Raw genomic sequence first — 20,104 nt, forward strand, 5'->3', positions numbered from 1 at the left:
GGTCCCAAGTGAAAATGGTGTTGATTTGACATCTAATATTGCTGCCACAGCATCCATATTCCTGATGTCCAGTTGGTCCAAAATCAGATATATGGCCACCACTGTAGCCAACTTGAAAATCTTGTTATTGCTACTCATGAGCGGAAGGTCATGTCAACATTGGGTTTCACTGAAAGACTTCTTATGATGCCTGGTTGATTGTAAATTATATTAATGCCACCACAGCAGCCATCTTGAAAATCTTTTATGGCATATCCTCCAAACTAAAAAATCATTTTGATTTGGGCTCATGACCAGAAGTCTTCTTACAATGTCTAGTTGTACATGTTAAAACATTTCTTTATGTTATATATCATAAATCATATTAAAGGCATTTTGCCAGTAATACTTGTTATTCTACAGAGTTGTTATTCACTAACTATCCTTCATTCATAAACCTGTGTAATTTTATGCAAAATATTAACCTTAAGAACAAGTTTTGGTGAAAAATGCATATTTTCTGAACTGGTGTGATCATCTGAATTCAGACCTGCAAACTCTTACGATTTTGCCGTAAGTCTTACGAAAATTACCCTTAAAATACTTACTTATGGCATAAAAGCAAAAACTATGGGAAAATGATCATTGCCTAAAAATCCGGGAAAATGTGTTCATTCGTGTTTGATAGGGATCTGGGTTTCAAATTAGTAGTAGTGAAATTGGTCAGGGAACCAGACTAACGTTTACAGCAGCACATCAGATGCTTTAAACTGCACCTATTTGTTCATGTGAAGTGTCTGCATGATCAAACTCTTGATCATAGAACTTTTTTAAAAGATGGCATCCAGCAAGCGATGCATGTTTAAGACGAAAGGGAAAATAAGCCTCTTGAAAAAATTAATAATCAATACAGAAAAAATAAAAAGGAATATTAGATTCATGTGAATAAAAGCTGGAAGGAACACAGTTATGTTTAGTGGACATCACATGCCAGTTTGAGTATGACTTGTTGCGGAAAATATGATTGCCATCGTCATGTGAAATGGAAAAAGAATTTCCAGGAATTGTCAAGATGAGAGACAGCAACAAGCCATTGAGCCGCATTGGGCTTGGAACTAAACTTTGTGCACTGTACTAGTGGTAAATAAAGTCTACACATAATTTAAAAACTTTTCAGTTGAAAATAATGTTTATCGTCGCTTCATGTTCCAAATACGGAACTTTTAGTTACATTTTCAAGCTTTACATTAGAGTTTATGATATTTTGTTACACCTTACTGAAAACTGGTCAAACTTAAAGAAAAACAATCAACTGCCTTACTGAGACGGGCTCGTCAGGGTTGGCAGGTCTGAATTTTCAGGATGTGTTGGATATGCTATAGTAAAACCATCTTTTCACATTCTCCTCGAAGGACACTTCAGTGGCATAGCATATTAGTATAATGCTAGAAGAACACAGATCTAAGCTTAAAATGATGTCATACAACTTCAGAAGCATTGGATAAATTGCATGTGTTCATGTGCTGTGTAATTAGTATGTGTATTTAAATATGTAAGAATCCTGAATTGGTGATTATTTTTATTTAGATGGCTGAAGAAAGTTTTAAAAACTGTATATTAGGTTTTACTGAGATTTACTTAATATCTTATACACTCCTGAAACTGTACTTTGATTGCAGGGAATCAAAAACCTGGGTTGACAAGAGAAGATTTCCAACAGCAAAACAAGCAGAATCATTCCAAAGAAGATGCAAAAGATGACTCTGTTACAGACCCACACTCTGGAATTCGAATCATGTAGGACTTTTCTTTTAAGTTCTCACATGTCTATAAATTCAAAACCACCAAATGCAGAAATTTCCTTGCAAAAAAAACCACTTATTCAAAGCATCAAATTTAGGGTAGTTTGCTTATTTTGTGAAAGGGCTAATGGGCAAGAGACAGTCACACCTATAAATAATTCTGAAATAGACCTGACACAGGTAAACATTCCATAACAGTTCCTCACCTTACCCCATAAAAAATCCTTTTAGCTTACCTGGCCATGATGCCTCATGAGCTTATTGTCTAATAATGTGTCATCTATCAGCAATTGCTCTTTTCAGACTCTCTTTAAAACCTGCTCAAAAATTTCTACCAAGCTTGACAGTATCCTGGCATGGACGTCTTTTAAATTGATATTTACATCCCAATCCACCATCAAATATGGCTGCCATTAATATAAATAGAAAACTTCCAAGCAATCTCTTCTCAATAACCACTGAATAGACTTTGACCATATTTACAAATCATACTATGCTTGAAGGCATTTCAAATTTGATCCATCTTTGATTATTGTCAATGTGACTTTAGGTTGAAAACATTTTAAATCAACTGCTTCTCAAACAACACTGATACATATTTGACAGAAATCATTCTCTCATGAAAGTAGACCGCCCCGGTGGCCTAGTGGTTAGAGCGTCTGCCTCTGATGTGGGAGGTCGTGGGTTCCATCCCCGGCTGAGTCGTACCAAAGACATACAAAAATGGTATTTACAGCTGCCTTGCTTGGCGCTCAGCATTAAGAGGTTAGTGTTAGGATTGGTTGGCCCATTGTCAGGATAATGTGACTGGGTGGGACATCATGCCACATGTCTGCGGCATGATGCCCCAGTGCTAGACATCACTAAAAACTGCCACACTGCAGACATCATAGTGATATGACTGAAATATTGTTAAAGCTACGTTAAAAATCCAAATCATACACACACGCTCATGAAAGTATTTTAATTTAATACCATTGATCTTGAAAGAACAGCAGATGTGGCCACTGTTATTAAACAATGAAAAACTTTAAATTACTATTTAAAAAATCATCCAGGCATGAACGACTTTTTTCTATACATGTGTCAGTTAACCATTAAATAAAGCTGCCATTAGAAAGAAGAAAAAATCCTTTAAATAATTTCTTCTCAAAAATTGCAGAAAAGAATTTGACCAAAATTTGACTGAAAGCATTCTTGTATGGTTGATGATGCAAATATTAGAATGACCTTTAGATGACTTCTCTTTTGAAAAACTGGTCAACAGGATTTTGCCCAGATTTCACAGAAAGTGCGTAAATTCTTTCAGGCTTGCACAAATGATGTTTATCAGCCATCTGATATGGTGCCATTGCTAAAAATTATATACTAAAATCCTCTTTAACTAACCAAGATTTCTTGATCAACTACATTTGGCATTGAGATACATGTCAGCTAGGTGAACAGACTTAGGTTCACATTGGTCTCCTGTTTTATTTTATCATGAAAATTTGAACACAGAAAATACATGAGAAAAAGTTTTATTTTGTCCCTACTGGTCTTAGACTCAGAGAGCTTATATGATGTCCTTTCATCCATTGTCCACAACTTTAACACAACGTTGTTACCTATACTCCTTGAAGGATTGCCATGAAATTTTGCACAACAGTTTATCTCCAAGTCTAGTTGCTTCAGAATTAAAGTGGTGCCCTTTGGACATCCAGTCTGGAATGCTACTGTGAAAATCTTGTTATTGCTTCTCATGAATGTTCCTTTCAACATAGCTTTTCACTTAAAGACTTTTTTTGATATGTAGTTGATCTTATATTAATTGGTACTAGTCTGACCTCCAACATAGTCACCACTTCTCCTATAATATATTGATTACACTTTTTCTGCTCATATTGTGCTTTATTGCAACTTAAGTTATGCTTATACCTCTCACAGGGTTGGTGGGTATGTGCTGATGACATAATGGCTGGGGTGAGCTCTTGAACACCTTCTTATCACTAACTCTCTTGAGGGCATGGTTATGTCAACATGGACTTTTACTAAATAGCTTCTCAGTAAATGATGCTGACTGGATAATTTGCATAGCTGCCAAGTGTCCCGTTTTTTTCTCTCTGTATTTGTCCCATATTTTGGACCTGAATATGGGTGTACATTTTTTTGGCAATGAAAAAAAACACATTTTTTAATTTAAACAAAAAAACAAAAAAAATTTCCTTGCAATTTTCAGTTTAGAACAGGCAGTTGGTTCTATTCTGATAGAAATGTCTCACATGTATATAGGAATACAGTTCTGTAATATGATTGGTTCATTTGAAATTGAGACTACCATGTCTGTCTTTATCTGCCATATTGGAAATTGCAAACAGTTACTGCTGTTACTGTATCTCATCCTTGTAGTATTCATCTTCCAATCATGTTGAATAGCAAAGCAGAATATTCAGAATTTTCTCCAGGAAAGACAAGACAGAACTGGAAGGACAGTTATGCCATCTTGTTTAGATTTGTGAAACCACCTAGTAAAGGAGAAAACTTTGCAAATTGTATAACGTGATTTTGCTATTGGGCATGGAGGTGCCCATGAAATACAAGAGCACATAATAGCTAATAAACGTCATACACAACTCAGCCTGAACTTAGATGTATATAAATACCAGAGAGAACCTTGATGTAATTCGATTGAAATTTGGTTTATTAAATTTCTGTTAGAAATGAACCTTCCTCTTTCAGTTACTAGTGTTGCTGGTGATTTATTTGACACATGTTTTTCAGACAGTAAAATCACAAAAGATTACTTGTGTGCTAGAACGAAAATAGTTCAGTAAAAAAAAAGTCACACAGAATTGTGATCATTAATGAAAGTTGGTACATTGGAATCGATAATGACTGAGACGGAAAAAAATAAGGTGTGGAAAAGGCTTCTATTAACAGCCAGTGTCTGAGTGTGTTGCACTCTTGCACCTTCAGAATGGGCACCTGAATGGAACATGGTACAACACATGCATCTTTGACATTATGTAATTATGTAAAGCACTGTCCTACTGATGGTTGTATATGTTGTAAATAGTTACATATGCATTAAAAATTTTAAAAATCAGTATTTGTTACTGAAAATTAGTATTTTTGTCACAAGCAGTCAGTATTTTTGTACTCAGGGGTTTGGCAGCTATGTAAATATAGAAAAAGAAAGTGTACTCTCCCCTGATTCTTTCAAACTGCACATGAAAATAAAGAATGGTAAGATAAAGGTAAAGGCATTGAGAATTGTTGTAGTTGTAAAATCACATTTAATATTATCAACTACCCTAATTTTTCAATTTTTATAATACTAAATAGTTCACGATGAATGAACTTTAGCATTCTTGGTGACACAAAAATGCATACATAATACTCAGAATTATTGGATGGGGAGGGAAAAGTATTGTTATTTGGACTCCACAGCTTATGGCAGGGACTGCAACTTTTTTCAAGGAAGGAGTCCTGGATTGCAACTTCCAAAATCCTGTAGAGAACCCTGAGACTGGGTAGGGGGCCCCAAGTGGCCAAGTGGTCTAAAGCACTCTCCATTACGGATCACTGCCATCTCACCTCTGTCTGCGCTGGTTCGAGTCTCGGCTTCAGCCAATTTGGGTATGTGAGAAAGCTTGCCAGTAGCTTCTCGTGGGTCGGTGGTTCTTTCCGGGGGTTTCCCCTGGTTCTTCTTCCACCATTGATACTGGCTGCCATGTATAGCCTATCGTGTGCTGAAAAATGGCGTTAAACCCACAACAACAACAACAACAACTGAGACTGGGTAGTGCATAGCTGCCAACCCTCACGAATTTGGTGTGAATTTCACAACTTTTTCAGCTGTTCACAGATTCATGCCGGAAGCCAAAAATTCACGAATTCTTCAGTCCTCAATTATTTTAAATCTTTAATAAAATAACCGATTTCCCATTAAGCGCTAGTTGTGATATTCGCAGTTTCCAAACAGTCTGGTACTGCTGGTCGCGATATATGTAGTGTTTTAGTGTTATATTGCGAACTTGATATAGTGTAGTATTGACGGTCAGAGTGGATGGAGTTATTGTCGTGGTATTTTTTACTAATTCGTGTCCAAATTCACGACTTTTTAGCCCTGTTTTCACTAATTGTGAGCCTGGAAGGTTGGCAGCTATGGAATATCAATATACCAGAGCATTTCAGTTCACCCGACATGTCAATATTCCATTCCAGTAATCCTAGAGTATCCATGTTTGAGCTGAAGGAGAAGATGTATGGGAGAAAAATGATAAAAATTTCAAGCCTGACCAGTAAGATGAACTCTGCTGATATGCAGGGGAATTGGGTCACTATCGGAGTTGTTGTACACAAGTCGGAACCCAGGCAGTCTTCTTCCGTAGGTGAAGTTTAATCTTCAGAATGATTACATTTAGCAATATATTTAAATGTACAAATCTTGTGTGCCAGTGTTTCCTTGTATCCGCACAACATGAATAGATTTAGCAATATATTTAAATGTACAAATCTTGTGTGCCAATGTTTCCTTGTATCTGCATAACATGATTAGATTTAGCAATATATTTTAATGTACAAATCTTGTGTGCCAATGTATCTGCATGACATGATAGTTATTGTTGACACAATTCATGATGACATTTGAATGATCTTGTTATACCAATAACTTTTGCAGGCATAGAATTACTTGTAAATAATTCTAGGCTATTATTGAGATTGATAGCAGTCAATGTTCTCTTTATAAGAGTCTTGCTATAACTTTTTCTCAAGAATAAATTGGTTTCCATGTGTTTAATTATAAAAATTAGAAAGTGATAATGTTTCCTTTCAATAAAATGACTCTTCCATCTGTCTGATGTTTGAAGCATCAAAAGCATGATAAAATAAAATCTCAGTTTGATGAGAATTTAGTGTAACTGTGACCATGGTGTTTATTTTCACCATATCATGTTCTCCGCATACTTCATTGTTGTGAATAATTAGTATTAAAAAATTTAATGCTAACATTTAATGTTCATTTTTCACTCTATTAAACTGCATCTTATAGTCTGATTGCCCAACAGTACACTTATTGAGCAAAAATCTAAATGTTTAACATTTATTTTAAACAAAAGACATGCTTTATATATCTTTTCCATGTAGGGAAAGACGTTCTGTATTTGGAAGCTGAGTGACCTTAAGGACTGTGACAGAATCATCACATTTTTCCTGTTTGGAACTGTGTACAAGGAGCACTGGAAGAATGATATCTCCACAGTTGTGGGACTCCTCAATGCCACTCCTATGGACAAGGCAGATAAGGTATTCAGTTTACACTTAATCTATTGCTATTCACTTTGTGTCACTCTTTCAATACCTTTACCTTATATATGACCAGGTATGTGATGTTTTGGGATTATCTGTGAATGATAGTGGCTGTAAATGGCTATATAAATTTTACATTTTTAAATTAGTACCTTCTGTCATTGTTCATGGTAAAATAAAAAATATATCCTGCCCCCAAATGAATTTTACAATGTTACACTATTATTATACCACCTGCAAGAGAAGTTTTGTAGGCAATACTGGAGTCAAATTTTCTGCCCATCCTAAACGGCTCAAGTCAATCTGGAGACACCTTTACCCGTGGCACAAAGGTTACCCTTCCAGATCATTTGACAGCTTCATACTGTAATAACCTGCATTTAGGGAGTGAGATATGTATGCATATATACAGTAAACACTATTCATACAAGCCGTCTAATTCGGTATAGATTTTTTTTTTAAATTATAAATCTGTGCATTAGCAGTGAATTGCTCAAATGAGTTGACATTACTATTTTCTAGGATCCTGTGTTTTGTTTACTTGTCGATTAATAGTTAGCTGGTATAGTCTACGTGTTTTTGTGATAGCGAAAATAGGGAGTATCATGCCGGCGGCTGGCATCCTTGATAATTCGATTAATGGCTATTTCTAGTTAACAGCTTAAGACTGTACACTACATACTCAATGTGTTTATAGTCCCTGGGGTTTCATTTGTATACGTCATTGCATTTAAGTTTGTTTTTCCTCTTCTTTGTTTCTTTGGTACATATAACTGTTGACTACCCTTTCATGCGGTCTACCTCGGTAATATTGTAAGAGTGCATAACACGGTTTCCGAACCATTGCTATAGCGACAGGCTAACACGGTATGTGCCGCGAAATACAAAACTGAATTTTTTTTCTTTTTCTATTTTTACTTATGGCAATTCATTCGCAATGTAGTAATGTGTAAAATATCCCGCTGGTAATTTCCATAAATAATCACTGTGAAAATTAACTAAATATACACATGCAATACTAGCGCATGATGGTTTGAACATTCCAACAAGGATTGTGGGTTTTGTGGGCGTTGTGGGTTTTGTGGGTATTGTGGGTTTTGTGGGTTTTGTCAGGAGTATATAAGGCTTTGTGGGCTGCTTGAGGGGGTTCAGTCAGCTAGCAGCCATCAAACTAGGTACATCACAGCTATTGTGAGTTTTATATTTTTTTTTTTTTATTTTGTTTTGTTTAGTTTATTAGAGAATTATGTAACTTTAGGCAATATTTTGGACAGTAAATATTTTTTTATAAAGCTTATTTAAGTGCAAATCAATTTTTATTTAAGTTTTTGTTATTATTTTTAATTCCTTTCTCTCTTCCAACTTGTACACATTCTAGTCATTTCTAATTTATTTTACAAGCAACATAGATATTGTTTTATCATTTGTTATTTGAAATTCAGTTATACGGTCAAGTGAGTGTTGTCCTCACAGACCAATACTTTTATTCATTTCTTTATTTATTTTCTTTATTTAATTAATTTTATGAAGCTAAATACATACAGAAAAGTTTTGCTACATTACAAATATATAATTCCTTTTTCTTAAATTATAGGTCCAACAAAGTTCTTAGGGAAATAAAATGACTAAGTCATTGTGAGTGTTTTCCTCCCCGACTTGACATTCTAACTTCAATTCAACAATACTTGATTATTCTAGCAATCTATAAAACACAAGTTATTTGTCTATTTTATAATTTACTAGTTGTCTAAGTCATTGTGAGTGTTTTCCTCACCGACTTGACATTCTAAATTCAATTCAACAATACTTGATTATGCTGGCAATCTAAACAATGTAAGTTATGTTTCTATTTTATAATTTATTAGTTGTCTAAGTCACTGTGAGTGTTTTCCTCACCGACTTGACAGCCAATTTACTTCCATTTATACCAATACACTTCAAATAAGTATTACGCGAAGGTTGAAGTGTAAAGTCAAGCAAGTGTTTTCCTTGCAGATTTTTACATTTCACGATTACAATCAAGTCATAGTTTCTCTGCTGTAGTAACCTTTAATGCAACTAAATTCACATATGGTAACTCTAATATAATCTTTACTCATCAGAAGAAATAATATAATGAACTAATAGTATAGTGACCTTGCATGAAATTATTATATACCATGCTGTACCTCCAAACAATGATAATATTTTGGCTTAGGACAAAAACAACAAGACTGTCATGGTCATGAACTGACTTTATTCGCTGTTTCTTAATAAATGAATCATCTTGTGTTATGGTTGAAAAGAAATCAAGAGTTCGAGTTTACTCCATTCTCCCCCTCCTTAGTCAGCTGATAAGAAGCATACTCATCCCTGGTGCGATACTCCAAGATAGTATTATCAGGACCTAGCTTGGCCGTTACAGAGTCTGGTGGTTCAGCGGTGGGATCTGCCATTGTGGAAGACAGATCCTGAGATTCAAACCCAGGTCCAAGAGAAGTTGCAAGTACCTCAGGAGGAGGTTCTGCTGGAGATATCTTGCTGATACAGAGCTCCAAACAAGCGAGTCTGGGTATACTGCACCTTAATTTGAGCTGTTGTATCTGTCATGGGCAAACGGAGGAATCAAAAAGCTCAGGGGATGAGTCAACTGACTGTCAAGCAGGACCAGATCCAAGGCAAAGGGTCATCATGTGAAGTAGAAATGGATGTTGGATGCAGATTTCCAGTGGAATCAGCAGTTGAAGATCACAGTGAATTTGGTGAGGATGTCATCTCTGAAAAAGACGACAGGACACATATGAGAAATGAAGATTTAAACGATAATAGGGCAACTGATATTGATTATAATGCAGGGCCAAGCAGGTCATGTGAAGCTACTGAGAGAAGGTCAAGAAGATTAAATGCATCTGTCCAGGTGTTGCCAGCCACCAGAGAGTGGCAGAGGAATCTACATGGTGTTGAGGAAGGCGATGTTATTGGAGAAAATGCTGAAATGGCCAAGGAAAATTCTACAGATCTGACTGGAAGCATTGTATCTGCAGTAAGTACTGCAATGCAAGGGTTTGTGAAAGAGGTATCTGGGACAATGCGGAGTATAGAGAATGTATTACAAGGGTTGGTGGCTAGGGCCCAGTCACCATCTTGTGGAAATACTCCAGCTGGGGAGTCTCGAGATTCAGTTATTGAGACAAGAAGAAGTAATAGAAAAGTGCATTCGGCAAGGACACGAATGTCACAGGATAGCGAAGGTAATGCTGATGATATTATGAGTTCATCAGATGGGAGTGATGTTGAAGTTGAAGGGTATAGTTCGGGCATTTCCAGATCTAGTCTGAATATGGGACAGGCCACAAGTTTCAGAACTGCAAGGAGTCATAGTGTGCGACTTCCTGCATTTACTGGGAAAGAATCATGGAATGTATGGATTAACAGGTTTACAGCAATAGCTGATAGGCAACACTGGACCGATGAGCAGAAACTGGACGAGTTATTACCACGCCTGCATGGACAGGCTGGGGACTTTGTATTCAGTCAGCTTCCTAGAAAGACCTTAGGAAATTTCAGAGCACTAGTGAATGAGCTGAACAATCGCTATCGTATTGTGGAGACAACAAAGACTTATGCTGGGCAATTCAGCAGAAGGAAGCAAAAACCAGGAGAACTTGCAGAGGAGTATGCTGCAGAGTTAAAGCGGCTGTATGACAAGGCACATCCTAACAGAGACACAAGAACCAGAAGAGAAGATTTACTTAGAAGATTTTTAGATGGTCTGTATGATGACAGAGCACGTTTCCAGGTAGAATATGTCAAGGAACCAAATGACATTGATGAAGCAGTGTACCATGTAGTAAATTTTATGCAAACCAAGACACGTCCCAATGTCCATGAATCTGTGCAAGACAGAACATTTAAAAAGATGACCAGAAGGACTACACCACAGGGAGTTGAGTCAGATTTAGATGATGATTGCGAATTAATTGAGGAAGGTGAGTATGGAACAGGTGAGCATGTATGCCGGGTACCAGTAAAGAATGATGGTGTGAAGAAAACACAGAATACAGTAAAGGGTGGACCTGTCACTCTAAAGACAAGAAAAGAAGACACGATAGAAAGTGAGAAATCTAGCGGGAATAAATCCCAAGACCAAGAAATTCTACAACAGATAGTTGATAAAATAAAGAAAATTGAAGATGGGTTGAAGAGAATACAGCAAAACAATATGTCCACATTGCTACGCAAGGGAGGCAGGCAACAAATGCAAACTTATCTGAGGAGAACTGAGGGGAATGGTCACAATCTAACCTGTTTTAGTTGTGGGGAGCAGGGACATTTTTTCAAGAGACTGCCCATTTAAGCATACAAAACTCTATGCTGATGGACCGAGGTCAAATATGCAAACTGGAGAACCCACTCTTCAAGAGAAATCAGTCACCATTCCGACTGCTTGCAACTCTGATGCTTTAAACGAGATAGGGCTGGCTCCACGGGCCTAAGTGCAGCCCCGTATGACAAGGGCCCACATATGGAAGATAATGATCAAATAAATCCAGAATTTATCAGACAACGCATCCCAAAGTATGATGGAATTTACATTAAGGGTTCAATAGAAGGGGTGAAACTGATGTTTACTGCAGATACGGGTGCAACAAAGACCATTATTGCTGACAGAGTTTATAATCAAATACCTGAGGAGAAACGTCCACTGCTAAAGAAGTCTGTAACTTTGGCTGGAGCAGGTGGGACACTGTTAAAAGAATTGGGAAAAGCCACATTTCATCTAGAATTGGGACCACTGAAACTGGACAGGGAGGTTATAGTTGCAAAAATTGAAGACGAAGGACTTCTTGGAATAGACATACTGTAAAATGAGAATGATGGACCTGCCGACATTTTGCTAAGCAAAGGGGTAATTAAACTTCATGGCGTATCAATACCATGCATACAGATTGGACTTAATGATGATACAGTGAGAAACGTAAGAACAGCAGACGATTTCATCATACCAGGAGATAGTGAAGCAGTAATAGATGTTTTTGTGGATAGGAAGGAAGAAGATGGAATTATAAAACAAAATGAGTTTCTGATTGAACCAAGTGAAAATTTTACAGATAAATATTCCTTGACTGTGGCTCCTGCCCTAGTGGACACAAAAGATAAAGTCACTCAGAAACTTAGAGTACTCAATCCATACCCAACAGCTGTATCTATCAAACAGGATACACGCATCGGACAAGCATACAGACATGACGGTATTCAAATGACACTCTTTGACACTGAAGATACTGAAGAAACCAGAAATTTTAGCCAAATCCGCAGAATCAAAAATCAGAAGTCAGAAAGACAATGTCTTAGTGGGATGAAGAGTAACTTCGAAAGAGTGGATGTAAAAAGAGATATCTCTGCTGGGACTGAAAGCTGCATTGTACCAGAACACTTACAAGATTTGTATGAGAGTACTGTTGCAACAAAAGGCCCACAAGAATCAAAAGTGATAGCAAATTTACTTAATAAGTTTGCAAATACCTTCTCCAGAGATGACAATGATTTAGGATTGACAACACTAATTGAGCATAGCATTGACACTAAAGATGCAAAACCAGTCAAACAACCCCCAAGACGAGTGCCATTGGCCTTTGCTGCAGAAGAAAAGAAAGCAATACAAGAACTGGAGGATAAAGGAGTAATACAGAAATCAACTTCACCTTGGGCATCACCCATTGTGCTGGTTAGAAAGAAGAATGGCCAGGTTAGACCTTGCGTTGATTACAGACGACTGAATGCAGTAACTGTTAAAGATGCTTTTCCTTTACCCCGTGTGCAAGATTGCTTGGATGCTGTCGCTGGAGCAGAGTCCTTCTCAACACTGGATCTTACCTCAGGGTATCACCAAATTCCAGTAAGGGGTGAAGACATTCCAAAGACAGCTTTCGTCACCAAGTATGGACTCTTTGAATACAAGACTATGCCCATGGGACTTACCGGAGCCCCAGGTACTTTTCAATGCCTAGTTGAGTTAGTACTTCAAGGACTTCAATGGCAAACCTGTCTAATTTACATTGATGACATCATTGTTTTTGGGGAAAACTTTGAGGAACACATGTTACGACCTGAAGAAGTGTTGCAAAGAATACAAAATGCTGGATTAAAATTGAAGCCAGATAAATGTCATTTACTACAAAAGGAGGTGGAATTTTTGGGTCATATTGTTAGCAAGGAAGGAGTAAAACCATGCCCTAGGAACATCATGAAAATACTAGAATGGCCGACACCTGCAAATATAACAGAGGTACGACAAATATTAGGGATGGGAAGTTATTATCGCCGTTTTGTGAAACATTTTTTCACGATTGTACGCCCTTTGGTGGAATTGACACGCAAGGGGAAATCTTTTCAGTGGACACCATTATGTGATGAAGCATTTGAACATCTAAAGACAGCGCTTACAAGTCCAGATATCATGGCTTATCCTTTATCTACTTGTGAGTTTATTCTCGACACCGATGCCAGTGATGTGGGAATAGGTGCTGTTCTCAGTCAATACCAAGATGGGAAGGAACGAGTGATAGCCTTTGCCAGTCGATCTTTAAACAGAGCAGAGAAAAACTACTGTGCAACGGACAAGGAACTATTAGCAGTACGTTATTTTGTTGAATATTTTAGACAATACCTTTTGGGCAGAACCTTCAAATCAGGACAGACCATCAAGCTTTAGTTTGGCTGTTCAAACTGAAAGAACCAAAGGGACGGATAGCTAGATGGATTGAAATCCTATCAGCATATAACTTTACAGTGGAATACCGTCGTGGCACCAAGCATGGCAATGCAGATGCTCTCAGCAGGTGTCCTAATCCACGTGATTGCAACTGTGATGATGTTGATATGATGGAACCTTTGCGCTGTGGACCATGTAGGAAATGTAGGAAAAGAGAAGACAACATGATGGGATATGTCTCAGCAACAAACAGATTGGGTCCTAAGCAGGCAGAGGGTCTTCAGATTGTTAATTTAGAAGAAACTACAGATGACCATCAAGTAGTTGACAGTCTGACCTTTAATGATGTAGAACAAGTGATGGGTTCCAATCAGGCAGAGGGTCCCACTGTGAGGACAGAACAAGAGAGTGAGAATTTAAGAACTGTGAAAACCAGAGCTCAATACAGAAAGGATTTACAGACAAAGTTAGTCCCTGAAAAGGAGAACGAAGTTCATTGCAGAAAAGAGAATAAATCAGACAGTTGGGTACCGTGGACTGGAAACTACAGCATGGTGAAACTCCAACAGCTACAAGAAGAAGATGAAGATATAGGTCCTATCATGAAGGCAAAACAAGAAAATAAACAACAATCGAGTGCAGCAATTACTGCTTTGAGTCCAGCAACTCGACATTATTGGTTATTATGGGATATCTTAGAACTTCAGGATGGGGTTTTGTTTAAGAAGTTCATCAGGAAAGATGGCACTGGAGAACATTTACAATTCATTGTTCCTTGGGTACTGAGGAGGGATATAACGTTTCAGATGCATGACTGTGTTATCTGGACACTTAGGAATAAAGAAGACACATGAGAAAGCCCTTCAAAGATTTTACTGGTTTGAAATGCGGGAAGACATTAAGAACTGGGTAATGAAATGTGATATTTGTGCTGCAAATAAGAAACCCAACAAGAACCCAAGAGCACCATTGGGTAACATGGCAGTTGGAGCACCCTTGGATAGGTTGGCAACAGATATTTTGGGGCCTTTACCTCAGACACCTAGGGGAAACCAGTACATTTTGGTTGCAACTGATCATTTTACCAAATGGGTCGAAATATTTGCGGTATCTGACCAGACTGCTGAAACGTGTGCACAGAAAATACTGGAGGAGGTTATTAGCAGATTCGGATGCCCTTTGACCATACATTCTGATCAAGGTCGGAACTATGAAAGTGAAATTTTCATAAAGTTATGCCAGATGTTAGAAATACGGAAAACTAGAACAAGTGTTAGAAATCCAAGATGTAATGGACTAGTAGAGAGGTTCAACCGTACTCTTCTAAGAATGATCAAAGCCTATTTAAAGGGAGAGCAAGAGAACTGGGATTTGCACCTAGGTTGTTTAGCAGCTGCTTATCGAGCAACACCACACGAGTCCACAGGTTTAACACCAAACTTACTGATGTTAGGAAGAGAAGTAAGGTTGCCTGTAGAACTTGCATTTGGATATGTGCAGAACCAGACAAGAGGAAATTTCACAAGTTATGGTGAGTATGTTGATCTGATTAGAGATAGGATGCATCATGCTCATCAGGTTGCCAGAAAACATTTACAGTCTGCAGCAAGACACCAGAAAGACTTATATGATGCCAAGGTGTCTCAGAGTTTTTACCAGCCAGGAGATTTAGTGTGGTTAATAGCTGATGGTAGGAAGATAGATGTGTCACCAAAATTGCAGAACATGTATGATGGACCATATGTTGTCAAGCGGCCAATAAGTTGTTTAAATTATCTGATACAGCTGGATTCATTTGGGAAAGAAAAACTTGTTCATCACAACAAACTGAAGAAATATACAGGTGAAAATCCCCCAAGATGGACGATAAAGGCTTCCAGAATGGCGGTCCTGGAATCAAGAACTGGAAAAGAACATTAGTTGTTTAAAACACAGTTCATAAATATTGACAGAGCTGGTTGTGAAGCAGTAGTATAATGTCAATTTTGAATAGCAAGGACTATATATTTGAAACAAAACAGGGTTAAAAACAAGAAAAATTATAATAGTATTTTTATATTAATTTTTTTTTTTTGGGCTCACCTAAGTGATGATGCATTATCTATTGGCATATCAAACTGCATGCCGCATACAATTATTTTGGCCAGTACAGGCATACAACCAATGTTTCAAGTAGACGTGTGCTCCTAATGACAATTATTTTTTCATTTTTTTTCTCCCTCTATAGTCATGCATTGCATTCTATTGGCATATATATTATTGTTGTAAACTACACTGATATTTGATTTTAAAATGTCATGCATGCATAACTGATTTGGCTCACTGCTCTGAAGTTTGCCAATTATATGTTCAACTTACCCTGAAATATCAAGCGCTGTAAACTTTAATTTTAACAGTATATTATCAGTCAGTAAATGGAATACATTATATACATATTCAGCTTTTCTAGAATTGCTTATATCAGTTTAGCAACATGAGTTTTTATATTAACACATTTGCTGTTTAAAGGAAAGTTGAAAACTTCAAAAATAAGTTACTTCATACAGATGTAAAGTATTTTTTTTTTTTCTTTCTACAATATGTAGTCTGAAATTGGTTCATAGGATCACAGTAGGTATGCAAGTTTGTTTCTTTTAACAGTCATATGCAGTTTAGTATTGAATAATGAATAAGTTCATTTAGTATTGTCACATATATTTGAAATTACTGAATTTTTCTTACTGTGCAATTTATACTTTATAATAGGGAAACAAAACTTGTACCCAGAATTGCTCTTAAGCTAAATTAGTGTACATATGTTCTTAAACATTTCATTGTTAACATAGTACTTGTGCTTGAAACCTGTGACATCTGTAGGCTCGGAATTTGGAATTTAAGATATTTAAAAATATTATTGATATCAGTGTTGAATTACAGTATCTATTGTTTATAGATAATCTGAGTAATTTAATTCCATGTTCTTGTTCTTGAATATGTTGAGTTTTCTGTGTAAATTATAACCATTATATTTCAACTGCTCCTACCATTAATACAGTACTTTCTATAAAACTTAAAGCATCAGTTTTGTGTATACAAGTGCCTTCAGTGTAAATTTTAAGAGTGTTGTGAGGACACTAACACTCTTGGCAGAGGGTATTGTAATAACCTGCATTTAGGGAGTGAGATATGTATGCATATATACAGTAAACACTATTCATACAAGCCGTCTAATTCGGTATAGATTTTTTTTAAAATTATAAATCTGTGCATTAGCAGTGAATTGCTCAAATGAGTTGACATTACTATTTTCTAGGATCCTGTGTTTTGTTTACTTGTCGATTAATAGTTAGCTGGTATAGTCTACGTGTTTTTGTGATAGCGAAAATAGGGAGTATCATGCCGGCGGCTGGCATCCTTGATAATTCGATTAATGGCTATTTCTAGTTAACAGCTTAAGACTGTACACTACATACTCAATGTGTTTATAGTCCCTGGGGTTTCATTTGTATACGTCATTGCATTTAAGTTTGTTTTTCCTCTTCTTTGTTTCTTTGGTACATATAACTGTTGACTACCCTTTCATGCGGTCTACCTCGGTAATATTGTAAGAGTGCATAACACGGTTTCCGAACCATTGCTATAGCGACAGGCTAACACGGTATGTGCCGCGAAATACAAAACTGAATTTTTTTTCTTTTTCTATTTTTACTTATGGCAATTCATTCGCAATGTAGTAATGTGTAAAATATCCCGCTGGTAATTTCCATAAATAATCACTGTGAAAATTAACTAAATATACACATGCAATACTAGCGCATGATGGTTTGAACATTCCAACAAGGATTGTGGGTTTTGTGGGTTTTGTGGGCGTTGTGGGTTTTGTGGGTATTTTGGGTTTTGTGGGCGTTGTGGGTATTGTGGGTTTTGTGGGTTTTGTCAGGAGTATATAAGGCTTTGTGGGCTGCTTGAGGGGGTTCAGTCAGCTAGCAGCCATCAAACTAGGTACATCACAGCTATTGTGAGTTTTATTTATTTTTTTTTTTTTATTTTGTTTTGTTTAGTTTATTAGAGAATTATGTAACTTTAGGCAATATTTTGGACAGTAAATATTTTTTTATAAAGCTTATTTAAGTGCAAATCAATTTTTATTTAAGTTTTTGTTATTATTTTTAATTCCTTTCTCTCTTCCAACTTGTACACATTCTAGTCATTTCTAATTTATTTTACAAGCAACATAGATATTGTTTTATCATTTGTTATTTGAAATTCAGTTATACGGTCAAGTGAGTGTTGTCCTCACAGACCAATACTTTTATTCATTTCTTTATTTATTTTCTTTATTTAATTAATTTTATGAAGCTAAATACATACAGAAAAGTTTTGCTACATTACAAATATATAATTCCTTTTTCTTAAATTATAGGTCCAACAAAGTTCTTAGGGAAATAAAATGTCTAAGTCATTGTGAGTGTTTTCCTCCCCGACTTGACATTCTAACTTCAATTCAACAATACTTGATTATTCTAGCAATCTATAAAACACAAGTTATTTGTCTATTTTATAATTTACTAGTTGTCTAAGTCATTGTGAGTGTTTTCCTCACCGACTTGACATTCTAAATTCAATTCAACAATACTTGATTATGCTGGCAATCTAAACAATGTAAGTTATGTTTCTATTTTATAATTTATTAGTTGTCTAAGTCACTGTGAGTGTTTTCCTCACCGACTTGACAGCCAATTTACTTCCATTTATACCAATACACTTCAAATAAGTATTATGCGAAGGTTGAAGTGTAAAGTCAAGCAAGTGTTTTCCTTGCAGATTTTTACATTTCACGATTACAATCAAGTCATAGTTTCTCTGCTGTAGTAACCTTTAATGCAACTAAATTCACATATGGTAACTCTAATATAATCTTTACTCATCAGAAGAAATAATATAATGAACTAATAGTATAGTGACCTTGCATGAAATTATTATATACCATGCTGTACCTCCAAACAATGATAATATTTTGGCTTAGGACAAAAACAACAAGACTGTCATGGTCATGAACTGACTTTATTCGCTGTTTCTTAATAAATGAATCATCTTGTGTTATGGTTGAAAAGAAATCAAGAGTTCGAGTTTACTCCATTCTCCCCCTCCTTAGTCAGCTGATAAGAAGCATACTCATCCCTGGTGCGATACTCCAAGATAGTATTATCAGGACCTAGCTTGGCCGTTACAATACAGACATATCTCCATAACATCCTCTGGATTTGCGAGAGGGAAAATAATTACCTTTTGAAGCTGCTCCCCAATGGTTGGAGTCTTTTCCATTTGGGTTCTCTAAAAGCTGCCTCAGATACCATAGGAGACCACAGGTGGTCTCTCTAGGGTAAAGGGATGTATCTCCCGCCACCTTTTACCTGTTCTTCTATGGTGTTAATATTTTGTCATATTTAAACAAGATACCAATTTTTTCTAGTAAAAATGTTTCTTTGAGAATACTTGCCCAATCATAATACACATGCACCCTCATAGCCTACCCGCAGTTACATCCACTTGGAGAGTGTGCTTTATCCTCCAGTAGTAACTGAAATATTCATGGGATTTGGCGCCAAACCCTATACCAAGGGAGATCACTCTGCCCAACCACCACCTAGGTAGGCAGATACATTTTTGACTGGGTAAATATTCTCAAAGAAACATTTTGCTAGAAAAAAAATTGTTTCAATGATACATTCTATTGTATCAGCAAAGTTCAGACATTCAGTTTTGTTTCAGAACTCAAGGGTGGACATAAGTGTGATTAACAGTTAGGGAAAATGCAGGCTGGTTGTGGTTTATTACTGATAAGTTAATTTTTAAAAAAAATTCAACCATGAAGTAAGGTTAGAGAATATAGATTTTCATTTTCATATTTTAATACTGATGAAAGAATTACATGCATTATAACACTGGCTCTTGTTCTGCTTCCACTTTTAGTTAACATTTTTGATGTTCTTCTGAGAGAACCTAACTATGATCAGAATGACCCCCCCCCCCCCCCCCATTTGTTCCTTCTCAACTTTAAGAGAAGGAGGACATTGCCAAAATTTACTAAATCATGGATGTAACTTGGTGATTCGTTATGGGGTACATTCGATATTCATACTTTATCTTCATCTTTCTCTCTGTTGTATCAAGAATGCATGATTTCAGTTTATATGCGAATAAGTGAATAGTTTTAGTATAGAAACCCATTTGTGCTGGCTGGGTTCACTATTAAGTTTTAAGCATGGCTGCCCATTTCTCTTAGCTACGTTTGTATGCATTTAGCAAAATTCATGTTGAGTCATTTTCTGGGAATTTGGTCTATTCTTGATCGATT

The 20,104-nt window shown here is 36.5% G+C and overlaps 1 protein-coding gene and 1 long non-coding RNA gene across 2 annotated transcripts in view; one reads left to right on the plus strand and one right to left on the minus strand.

Moving 5' to 3' along the window:
- LOC149789053 (protein MCM10 homolog) overlaps positions 1–20,104 on the plus strand; it is a 94,062-nt gene that overhangs the window by 27,358 nt on the left and 46,600 nt on the right. Inside the window, exons 9-11 of the mRNA XM_089975240.1 lie at positions 1,659–1,776; positions 5,988–6,150; positions 6,912–7,070. Of these exons, the coding sequence (XP_089831366.1) occupies positions 1,659–1,776; positions 5,988–6,150; positions 6,912–7,070 (440 nt within the window). The remainder of the gene's footprint in view (positions 1–1,658; positions 1,777–5,987; positions 6,151–6,911; positions 7,071–20,104) is intronic.
- Positions 9,293–18,478, minus strand: LOC149789054 (uncharacterized). The gene is made up of 2 exons (XR_016424296.1): positions 17,220–18,478; positions 9,293–9,829 (listed from the first exon to the last, which is right to left on the minus strand). It is a non-coding gene; the product is annotated as an uncharacterized LOC149789054 (long non-coding RNA).

The sequence above is a fragment of the Sinohyriopsis cumingii genome, chromosome 11 (genome assembly GCF_028554795.1).
Source record: "Sinohyriopsis cumingii isolate HCF-2022 chromosome 11, ASM2855479v2, whole genome shotgun sequence".
In the NCBI taxonomy this organism is placed as follows: domain Eukaryota; kingdom Metazoa; phylum Mollusca; class Bivalvia; order Unionida; family Unionidae; genus Sinohyriopsis; species Sinohyriopsis cumingii.